Source organism: Erpetoichthys calabaricus, chromosome 1 (genome assembly GCF_900747795.2).
Source record: "Erpetoichthys calabaricus chromosome 1, fErpCal1.3, whole genome shotgun sequence".
NCBI classification, from domain to species: Eukaryota; Metazoa; Chordata; class Cladistia; order Polypteriformes; family Polypteridae; genus Erpetoichthys; species Erpetoichthys calabaricus.
In genome coordinates, this window is record NC_041394.2 from 98,289,394 (window position 1) to 98,301,406 (window position 12,013).

A 12,013-nucleotide genomic window follows, 5' to 3' on the forward strand; every position below is an offset into this window, starting at 1 on the left:
GCGGACAATGGGTCTTTTAATTTCTGGTACATGCTTCCTCAGTTGGTTTGCCCAGTTGATTTCATACAAGGGACGCTATTGGCAGATGGCTGAGAAGCTAGATTGCTTACTCTTCTCTCTCTCTCTTGCGCTGACTTTCTCTGATCCTGACGTATGGGGATTGAGCAGGGGGGCTGTTCACACACCTAGACGATACGGACGCTCGTCTAAAAATGCTGAAAGATTATCTTCACGTTGCTATCTTTTGTGCAGCTGCTTCCTGAAACGACATGCTGCACGGTGCTTCGCATACTTAAAAGCTCGAAGGGCACGTATTGATTTATGACTGAAAAACAAACTCTGTCTCTCTCTCTCTCTCTCTCTCTCTCTCCCTGCTCCTGACGGAAGGGGTGTGAGCTGCTGTCTTCAACAGCTTTGTGCCGCGGTGCTTCGCATACTTAAAAGCCAAACAGCCCTATTGATTTGTTTGCTAGAGATTGTTTTCTCTATCTATGTGACATTCTGTGCTCCTGACACACACTCCTTTGAAGAGGAAGATATGTTTGCATTCTTTTAATTGTGAGACAGAACTGTCATCTCTGTCTTGTCATGGAGCACAGTTTAAACTTTTGAAAAAGAGACAAATGTTTGTTTGCAGTGTTTGAATAACGTTCCTGTCTCTCTACAACCTCCTGTGTTTCTGCTCAAATCTGTGACCCAAGCATGACAATATAAAAATAACCATATAAACATATGGTTTCTACTTCGCGGATTTTCTTATTTCGCGCGTGGCTCTGGAATGCAACCCCCGCGATGGAGGAGGGATTACTGTAGTAACAGTAAGACCATGAGGTAGATTTATGTCCCTTTGCCTTTCAAACCTACCTTAAAATGATTTAACTGATTAGCCAGACTGGTATTAGCAGAACTGTTTGATGTTTTTCATCTAGTTAGTGACCTGTTTAAGGCCTCTCCAGACTGATGTGCTCTCATTTGAACACAATTGTTCCTGCAGCTTATCTGAGTACTTTATTTTTCAACCTTTGAACCTTTTCTGCAAGATATACTTGGCTATTCTGTATTCCTCATTATTACCAGATATGAAAGCACGCTTTTTGTTTTAAACTTCACAATATTTTTTGTTGCAATCATCTTCACAAAAACTAATATATGATGTCAGTGCATTTATGTATGTTGGACGTGGCAGTTTTGAAGGCACCCCAATCTATATAGGCAAAGCAGTCTTGAAAGTCTTCTATTGCCTTGCTGGCTTACTGTTCTTTTTATTGACTTTATAGTTTTCAGGTTTTGTTTGTAAGCAGGAATAAGATGATTTATAGAATGGTCATAATTTCCAAAGGGAGCATAGGAGAATGCATGACAAGCATCCTTAATAGCTGCATAGCAGTGATGTAGAATATTTCCATCTCTGGTAGGACATTTCATTTGCTGTTGATATTTAGAAAGGACCTGGTTAAATCTGACATGGTTAAAATCACATAAAATAATGATTTGCGAGTCCAGGTTGTCATTTTCAATCTCAATGATTACATCAGTGATTTGCCACTGCAGTTCATAAGCATTAGTGCGAGTGAAAATGTAAACACTGGCTACAATTACCGAGGCTTACAGTTCATAATAAGCAATTCTAGGTCAAGAGAGCATGATTTAAAAAAAAAAAAAAACTGTCACATTGTTGCACCAACCTTGATTAATGTATAAACACGTTCCTCCGGCCATTGTTTTGTTGCAAAGTTTGGTAACGTGGTTTGCTCAATATAGCTTGAAGTTGGGCAAGTCCAATGCAGAGTCACGAATAGAGTCATTCAGCCATGTTTTTGTAAAGCACAGAGTCGATAAAAAAGAAAAGTCCATTTTACTATGTATTAACAGCTGCAGTTTGTCAACTTTGTTTGTCAGCAAGCACATGTTAGACATATTCCAGGCAGTGGTTGCCTTAGTTCTTGCATCCTTAATTACGCCAGCTCTTCTGCCATCCGGTCCTCCACAGTCAGGCTACCTGTTTAGTTGCATGACCACCTATGATCAACAAAATTGTAAAATCAACAGATGTAGTTAGAATATCTGGAGTCACATCAGGTGGCACACTGTGACTGATTTTTAGAAGCTCTTCCTGTGTATATGTTATATGACTCTGCATGGTGACAAAGAATTTAATATACAAAGACAGAACACCAAACTACTGTAGCTGCCATCCTAGGTGCCATCAGATGATAAATGTAGTAGATGAACTCAATTACTGTATGTGTTTAGCTTTTTGTGTGATCTTTTAGGAAGGACTGGATGCCTTTTTGCATCAGTGATTTCATTACTTATAAGTTTTTTGCTTTGTGTTGTGTTTATTATTTTTTTTATTTTATGTCTTCTGTAGAGCCAGTAATGAAGCAAACGCTTATAAGATTCTCTATATGGCTGATGCTTTCTAAGCTTTCTTTTGCAGGTTGACAAACAGAGCTGAAAAGCTTCATAACATAAAGAATTTACATACTTTACATTCCTGTCACTTTTTGGTGACACTTGGTGAAATATTTTTTGTGTGTATGTTTGCCAGCAAAGTCATAACAACATCAGACTGTGCGCTGAATTATGTGAGAGACCAGATTGTTAATAGGCTGAACATCTGGCTTACTCACGAGCACATCAATGTTTCTGTTCCATACTTAAAATATTTTTTTTAAGATAGATATTTTACATATTTAGATATTTTAAACAAAAAAAACATTGATTATTAACTATGCAATGTAATCAGAATTTGTACGTACTACATACTGCCATTCCTGGGTAATGCTGCACCATCTTCAAGGTTGTTCAAAAGTCATTCTCTATGGTATTGCCAGGCATATGCCTTTGGTTCAGTTACAACTGCAAGTGCTACTTTCTTGTGTTATTATTTCACAGTTGTATGTGAATATCTTGCTCCAAATGTTTCATAGAAAGACTTATCTTAAACTTGAACATGGCACTGAATACACTTTCGCTAAATGCCTGACTAGTTCTCAGGTATGTGTACTCAAACAGTAAAAGCTTTCAGCAATTCAAAGTCTTATTTAAGCAAATCAGTTATCCACTAGTTCAAAAACACCAACTGTACTGCAACCAGCTCTACAAGATCTGAGAAATTACTACATCTGCCTGTGGTCTCTTATGTTAGTAAATGCCAGAGTGGATAATAATCCATTCTAGGTTGAAATCTGGTTCTAGAGCCAGTGTTGTGTTAGAACTGACTTGAAATAAACATGGTAGAGTTAGAATAGTGCATGAAGTTTCTTGTATGAAATGATGATAATAATATGTAAAGCTATTCCAGTCATCACTTATAATGCATGCCCCTTCTGAGATTTTAGCCCAAAAAAGTGCCTTGGATAGGCAATGAGACAGTTCTAGTTTTTTTTTTTTTTTTTTTTTTTTACTTTCTCATATACATTGTACAGAGAAAATATAGGAATCGTAGAAAAATTCAACCTCAAGATTTTGGTGAATCTTGACGTTTTAGAACTTCCTGAGTCCGAAAATGCAGTTTTTGAAATTATGTCCGTCTGTGTGTAAACCTGTGTCAATGAGATTTTGTACACCTGCTTTATATCAAAAATAAGGAATCCTATCAACTTTTGGGCCACTTCCGGCAACTGGAAGTGGTACTTTAACTGAATACTTTCACAAATTTTTAAGTAAAGTCTGGTTGTAATTACAGATAGATGATTCAAATTTTGTATAGATATTTATAATGATAAAAAGCAAACAGATATGAAATTTGAGAAAAATTACTCAACCAGAAGTAGTATTTTATTTAGATAACCATCTGAATTTTTTGTATCATGGAAATATATTTGTGTATATGATATTAAAAACTGTATTCAGTATAATGCATACTTTTTCAATAACTATTAATTTTCCTGGTAATACATTTAATTTTATGATTTTTTTTAAAATTTCTGCCATCATTATGTTTGTAGGACTAGGGTGTTACACTGTGTTAGCTGTAATGAATGTACTGAGAAATCAAGCAAGATGACACCTTTTATTGGCTAACTAAAAAGATTGCAATATGCAAGCTTTCGAGGTACCTCAGGCCCCTTTCTTCAGGTAAGATGTAATACAGAAACTGGAGTTCCCTGTTTTTATATAGACACTGGGACAGTACAAAATTGGAAAACCTTTAAGTGAGACATCTTAGATATAAAAAAATTAATAGACCTCTTCAAGCTAAGATTCATTTAGCAAGAGAGGAGGACAATGTATAGTTAAGATCTTTGTGTAAGATAACTGTCCAACAACAGCTTTTGAAGTTTCTGATGAGTGTTTCAATACAATGTTGGTCTGTAGACAAGTTGGCCCTGTCAGTCTGAGAAATGCAATAGTTAGCCAATAAAAGATGTTTGGTTTACTTTCGGATGTGGTTAAAATGCATAGGGATAGATTATAATGTCCTATACCATACTACTAGGACCAACACTTATCTTGATTAACTGGAAGAATCCCAATCCACCTTTTATAACTTGCTGGGTAGGAGAATTCTATTTTATCTCATATTAGAAAAAAATTCAAATTCTCTTAGTGAATTTGTCCAGTATTTTTTTAAATCAGTGAGTGACTCTCTATTAATTGTTTTTTGTTATCTATTATAAAAAGAAATCCTGTCCTGGAAAGCAAAAAGCAAGTCTACAATACGTGATCTTCTCGGGAGACATTTTAAAGACCCGCAAGACCAAAGACATACCCTACCTACAATCTATCAAATAGGATTATAGGCAGCAAAACATTCAGTCTTGTGAAGGATTTGAGCACACACAGATCCAGGGCTCTCAGCACATATAAAGCGTATAAGGACAGTACATTATAAATTAAATGTTGACATATAAGTGAAGAAGAAAGCAGTGTGGAGAAAAGAGACTCAAATGCGTTGGACAGAAAAAAGAGCAAAAAAGAATAATCGAGATGCAAATTCAGAAAATAAGGAAAGTAATTATCAGCCCGGAACAAGTGGAATTGAAAAAAAAGCACATCCAATCCTGCTCAGAATTAAATGACAAAAAGAGTAAAAGACAAAGTAGAACTTCGTAAAGACGTTTACAAACATTGGCGCTAAACACATGCAGAGCAGGTTAGAGACTATGAAACCAGGGAAATTAGAAAGGCTCAAAAAAAAAAAAAAATGTTGGCGCTATAGACATGTGGAGAAAGTTAAAGGATATGAAAGTAGGAAAATTAGAAAATATAAAAAAGTAAAGATCGCAGTAGCGCAAACAAACAAACTGCCTCATTTAACTGTGCACCAGTCTAACTTTGGTTTTGCACAATAATTACTACACTATTGCACCTTAACACTTAGTTCTACCTTATTCACATAATTGTACTTATTATGTTCTACTATACTGTTATCTTTCAGTCTATGACTTTTTGTTAATCTAACTGATATTCTTCTAACTTTGCACCGTTTTTGATAAGCGGATCAGGATGCATTTCACTGCGTGTTGTCCTGTATAACTATGCATGTGACAAATAAAGAATCTTGAGAATTTCACAAACGGAGTTTATCGCACATGTATTTATTGGTTATTTTGTTAATGTATATATATTTATCTGTCTGCTTATTTAAAAACCTAAATTTACCCCAGGAGTCCCTTGTACAAAACCTAGACAAAAGCTGGGGTATCACCTTGGTAACCCCATGTACTTTTAGAACTGTGAGAGGAAAATAGCACGACTTTACAGACAGGAGTCCAATGCAGAACTCTACTTAATTTTTTACTTTGTAAAAAAAAAAATTATTAACTGCTGATGATGTAGATCATTTTGTCTATGCTGAAATTCCAAACAGAGAAACCTATCCTGACCTCATTAAAAAGATTCAGCATATTGGGACTCGCAAGATTACAAATATTGTTTTTATAGAAGTTCTGAAATAAAAGTGGGCGGAGTGGTGGCTCTGAGGCTAAGGATCTGCGCTAGTATCCCGAAGGTTGCCGGTTCAAATCCCTGTCACTGCCTAAAAAAGGCCACTGCTCTGCTGGGCCCTTGAGCAAGGCCCTTAACCTGTAATTGCTCCAGGGGCGCTGTACAATGGCTGACCCTGCGCTCTGACCCCAAGGGGTATGCGAAAACTACCAAATTCCTAATACAAGAAATTGTATAAGGCGAAATAAAGAACAAAAAAAAAAAAAAAAAGTGAAACTAATGAAATAGCAACAATTCAAAGAATTAAAAGTGTGTATCCGGAAAACCAAATACGGGGGTTAGCGAGCAGGGGGCGAAGCCCTCTAGTATTTAAAAAGTTTGATTTTTTTTTTTGCTTGTCTCTCTTCTTTCCCTTTTTCCACTTAGGTGTTTTACTTTTACTATTTGTATTTCTGTTTTTCTTTTTGTTTTTCCTGTATTAATTTTGAAGTAAATGGTTGTATCTGCTATTTTATTAATATTTGTTTGATTGAGTAGTATGCCATTGTAATGTATAAATTTAAAAAATTAAGAAACTCTTATTTTTAAAGTATTTTTATTACTATATAATTTGCTTTTGTTTCTTGCTGACAGAAACCTTAAATGAAATATATTATTCATTATTTGTAGTTTTCATCAGACAATTTAACTTTTATTGTTTTACCATTTTGTAGCAAACATATCAGATTAATGTAAATGATAGAAATGAGCATAACTAGATATGCAAAATAAAATCCTGTCACAGACAAAGAAAGGTATTGACAATTTATATGTTGTAAACTATTAATTCTTGTTTTCAGTGGTTGGTTTAGGCTATACTTGTTTACCACTTTGTAAGGTGCATTTTCATCGAACCAGAGTTTCATGATCTCTCAATCCATAACACTCTGCTAAACTTCATCTTGGTACGCAGCAGGCTAAGAGATAATGCTTAGTTGCATCAGGTACCAAGTTTATCTTGCCACAGTCCTGTTTGGTGGAACAGAATCTGGCTGAAATAAGCCCAGCTTCTCTATTTAAGTGAGGCTTACTCGCAACATGCACTTCAAGGAATAACCCTTAAAATGTATGTCCATTCTTAGATTACAACTTTTAATGCTGTGAAGTCTTAAAATATAAATGTTGGAAAACTCAATTTAGTTTTTCAAAGTGGACTTTTGATTTTGACAATTTATTTCTTTTTATGAATATTTTATTTGCATGTCATTTTATTATTAATTTTCTCACATGTGATTTCTCCTCCTTCCACCCCAACTGTTTCCATCCTCTTCATACAGCGACTGTTGTGGCTACTCTATGACCTTGGAGATCTTGACAAGTAAGTTTTTTTTTGTTTTGATTTGCTAAAGGAATTAATTTTTATTCTCTTTTATTTCACTGTTTGTTCATTCATTCATTCTCCATCCCTCTTATTGTAGTTCATCCTAACAACACTTGGGTGTGAGGCAGAAAGTGGCTCTGGACAGGGTAGCCAGTCCATCGCAGGATCTACTCACAAATACACACACACACACACACAAGGCCCTATTTAGAATTGCCTATTAACCTAACCTGCAAATCTTTATGGATTTAGGAGGAAAACCTATGAGAATGTGCATGCTCAATTTGGACAATTCTCTAGCAGTAGGAATCAAATGACATATACTGATCTGTGAGGTAATAGTGGTGTATGCAACACCATCATACCACCAATTTCTTAATGATTTTTGTTCATAAACAACCACTGTATCCTTCTTCTTCTTTCGGCTGCTCCTGTTAGGGGTTGCCATAGCGGATCAACTTCTTCCATATCTTTCTATCCTGTGCATCTTGTTCTGTTACATCCATCACTTGCATGTCCTCTCTCACCACATCCATAATCCTTCTCTTAGGCCTTCCTCTTTTTTCTCTTCCATTGCAGCTCTATCCTTATCCTCCTTCTCCCAATATATTTAGCATCTCATCTCTGCACATGTCCAAACCAACGCAATCTCGCCTCTCTGACTTTGTCTCCCAACCGTCCAACTTGAGCTGACCCTCTAATGTACTCATTTCTAATCCTATCCATCCTTGTCACACTCAATGCAAATCTTAGCATCTTTAACTCTGCTACCTCCAGCTCTGTCTCCAGCTTTCTGGTCAGTGCCACCGTCTCCAACCCATTTAACATAGCTGGTCTCACTACCATCCTGTAGACATTCCCTTTCACTCTTGCCGATACCCGTCTGTCACAGATTACTCCTGACACTCTTCTCCCCCCATTCCACCCTGCCTGCACTCTTTTTCACATCTCTTCCACAATTACCATTACTCTGTACTGTTGATCCCAAGTATTTAAACTCATGCACCTTCGCCAACTCTACTTCTTGCATCCTCACCATTCCACTGACCTCCCCCTCATTTACACACATCTATTCTGTCATGTTCCTACTGACCTTCATTCCTCTCCGCTCTAGAGCATATCTCCACCTCTCCAGGGTCTCTTCAACCTGCTCCCTACTATCGCTACAGATCACAATGTCATCAGCAAACATCATAGTCCACCTGGACTCCTGTCTAATCTCATCTGTCAACCTGTCCATCACCATTGCAAATAAGAAAGGGCTCAGTGCCGATCCCTGATGTAATCCCACCTCCACCTTGAATGCATCCATCACTCCTATCGCAGACCTCACCACTGTCACACTTCCCTCGTACATATCCTGTACAACTCTTACATACTTCTCTGCCACTCCCAACTTCCTCATACAATACCACAACTCCTCTCGAGGCACCCTGTTATATGCTTTGTCCAGGTCCACAAAGACGCAATGCAAATCCTTCTGGCCTTCTCTATAATTCTCCATCAACATCCTCAGAGCAAACATCGCATCTGTGGTGCTCTTTCTTGGCATGAAACCATACTGCTGCTCACTAATCATCACCTCACTTCTTAACCTAGCTTCCACTACTCTTTCCCATAACTTCATGCTGTAGCTCATCAATTTCATCCCCCTGTAATTACTACAGTCCTGCACATCCCCCTTATTCTTTAATATTGACACTAGTACACTTCTTCTCCACTCCTCAGGCATCCTTTCACTTTCCAAGATTCCATTAAACAATCTGGTTAAAAACAACACTGCCATCTCTCCTAAACACCTCCATGGTTCCACAGGTATGTCATCTGGACCAACGGCCTTTCCATTTTTCATCCTCTTCATAGCTGTCCTTACTTCCTCCTTGCTAATCCGTTGCACTTCCTGATTCACTATCTCCACATCATCCAACCTCTTCTCTCTCTCTCATTCTCTTCATTCATCAGCCTCTCAAAGTACTCTTTCCATCTGCTCAACACACTCTCCTCGCTTGTGAGTACGTTTCCATCTTTATCCTTTATTACCCTAACCTGCTGCACATCTTTCCCAGCTCGCAGTGCCTGTCTCACCTTCTCCCTAACCTTGCAGTCTTCTTTTTTCAACTTTCACCATTTGATCCTTGGCTCTGCCCTCACTCTCTTCCTCTTCTTGATCTCCACCGTCATCCTACAGACCACCATCCTGTGCTGCTTAACTACACTTTCTCCTGCCACCACTTTGCAGTCTTCAATCTCCTTCAGATTGACTCTTCTGCATAGGATGTAATCTACCTTTGTGCATCTTCCTCCACTCTTGGACGTAACCCTATGTTACTCCCTCTTCTTAAAATACGTATTCACCACAGCCATGTCCATCCTTTTGGCAAAATCCACTATCCTCTGACCTTCTTAATTCCTCTCCTTGACACCATACCTACCCATCACCTCGTCTCCTCTTTTCCCTTCACCAACATATCCATTAAAATCCGCTCCAATCACCACTTTCTGTCCCTTGGGTACACTGTTCATCACTTCATCCAACTCACTCTAAAAAATCTTCTTTCTCATCCATTTCACACCTAACTTGCAGGGCATATGCACTAACAGCATTCATCATCACACCTCCAAAACACTCTTGACATACCACACCATGATAGAACAATTGAATCCACCTCTGACCCACCTGGCCTTGCTCGCCTTCCATTTAGTCTCTTGCACACACAATATATCAACCTTCCTTCTCTCCATCATATCAGCTAACTCTCTTCCCTTACCAGTCATACTACCAACATTCAAAGTTCCTACCCTCAGTTCCAATCTCTTTACCTTCCTCCTCTCCTCCTGCCTCTGTACACGTCTCCCCCCTCTTCTTCTCCTTCTCCTTCTTCGACCAACAGTAGCCCAATTTCCCCCAGCACCCTGTTGGCTAACAGAACTGGTGGCGGTCATTGTTAACCCGTGGCTCGACCGATCCGGTATGGAAATTTGTATTGTTGTCCGCATATTGATTTGGCAAAATTTTACACCGGATGCCCTTCCTGACGTAACCCTCCCCATTTATCCGGGCTTGGGACCGGCATGAAGAAACACACTGGTTTGTGCATCCCCTGTAGCTGGGTTAACCACTGTATCCTAGAGTATTGCTTTTATCACAGAGTTATTCATAAGTCCTATAAAATGATTGTGTGTCTGTTGTAATTATAATAATTTGCTCTCCTCAACATTCTGGTGTCCAGTCTGAAATTACACTGGCAAGCAGAATACTGTTGGACGTTTACATGTAGACACATGCTAGGCAACTATTTGCTTTGCTTCGAGAGGAAAATGTTGATGTACCTACGTTTCACCTAATTACCCTACTATAATTACACCATCTTTACAGCTGTAAGCTAAGTCTTCTAGCCTTTCAGTCTTCTTTATTCTGACTATTTTTATTTTTTTCATTGCTTTGTCTCTTGTACTTTAAAATAGTTCTTCTTAACCTCACTTGTTATGTTTGGGCATTTTCCATGCAGCAAATCTAGTTGGCCCTTTAGTACCTGATGCTCATGTGTCAATGCCTGGTGGCTGCTATATGCAGAAAATCTTACTTGAGGGAACTAATATATTAAAGTTTAGTTTATGATCTTGTTTTGTTAATCTGTGTGGAAATGGAATACAGTAATCCCTCGCTACTTCGCGGTTCACTTTTCGCGGATTCACGACTTCGCGGGTTTTTAAATACAAGTGATTGCCCGCCTATCGCGGAAGTTATGTTCCAGACCCATCAGCAACAGGAGAAAATCCGCGATATAGAAAGACCATATAAATAAACATTTTTATAGTTTAAGCCTTAAAATGCCCATCCCACATGCTTTAAACACATGTAAACTTATAAAACACACTTTGTTAACACACATGATATGTGGATGTCAGGCTAAGGATATGAGTAACATCTCACTATTATAAAACATTTTAACTTCACGCAAGACAAGACAGTGAGACAGGAAAATACAAGGCTTTAAAATTATTGACACGCAGAGCGACAAGCAGCACAAAGTCCACTTCTCCTTAGCGTTGATTCAGCTCCCCACCCCCTTGACAATGCGAAGTGGCAGGAGCGTACTGCGCCTCCGGGGAGGGGGGTTTGAGCGAACCTGCGTTCAGCCCTCACACACCCCCACTCCTCCTTCCGAACGTGCAGAGCGACAAGCAGGCATTTTGGCAGAAGCAGCACAAAGTCCATTTCTGCTCTGCTCAGAGTTCAGCTGCCCCCCTTCACAAAGCGAGTGCAGACACATTGACGTCTGATCGCTGCGTGCAGTGTGCAGTTGGTCTGCAGTGTTTAAGAATGTAGAAAGTGTTTAAGAGCATAGGAAGTGTTTATAAGAGTGTGGAAAAGGTTAACAAGAGAGTGAGAAAGGTTTATAAGAGTGTGGGAAGGGTATATAAAGCCTTTAAATATGTATAAATAATAAAATAAATATAGGTCGCTACTTCGCGGATTTTCACCTATCGCGGGGGGCTCTGGAACGTAACCCCCGCGATAGGTGAGGGATGACTGTAGTGAATTTTTTTGATTAAAATAGAAAAAACCCTTTAAGATTCAGTCCTGTATAATATTTTCAGAGTATCATTTAATATAGTTTTTAAGTTTTTATCTGTTATTTTCGTTGTACATAAGAGTAGAACAAATTTATGACTTAGCTATTGAGTGACCATGTTTTTCCTGAAATAATTATCAGGACTGACCTTTTAGTGTTAAAAATTGTTTTGGAGATATAA

The 12,013-nt window shown here is 38.3% G+C and overlaps 1 protein-coding gene across 2 annotated transcripts in view; it reads left to right on the forward strand.

The window, feature by feature from the left end:
• Window positions 1-12,013, forward strand: part of men1 (multiple endocrine neoplasia I) — a 63,949-nt gene that overhangs the window by 38,540 nt on the left and 13,396 nt on the right. For both annotated transcript variants that reach the window (XM_028804094.2, XM_028804103.2), the window contains exon 5: window positions 7,212-7,252. In XM_028804094.2, the coding sequence (XP_028659927.2) occupies window positions 7,212-7,252 (41 nt within the window). The remainder of the gene's footprint in view (window positions 1-7,211; window positions 7,253-12,013) is intronic.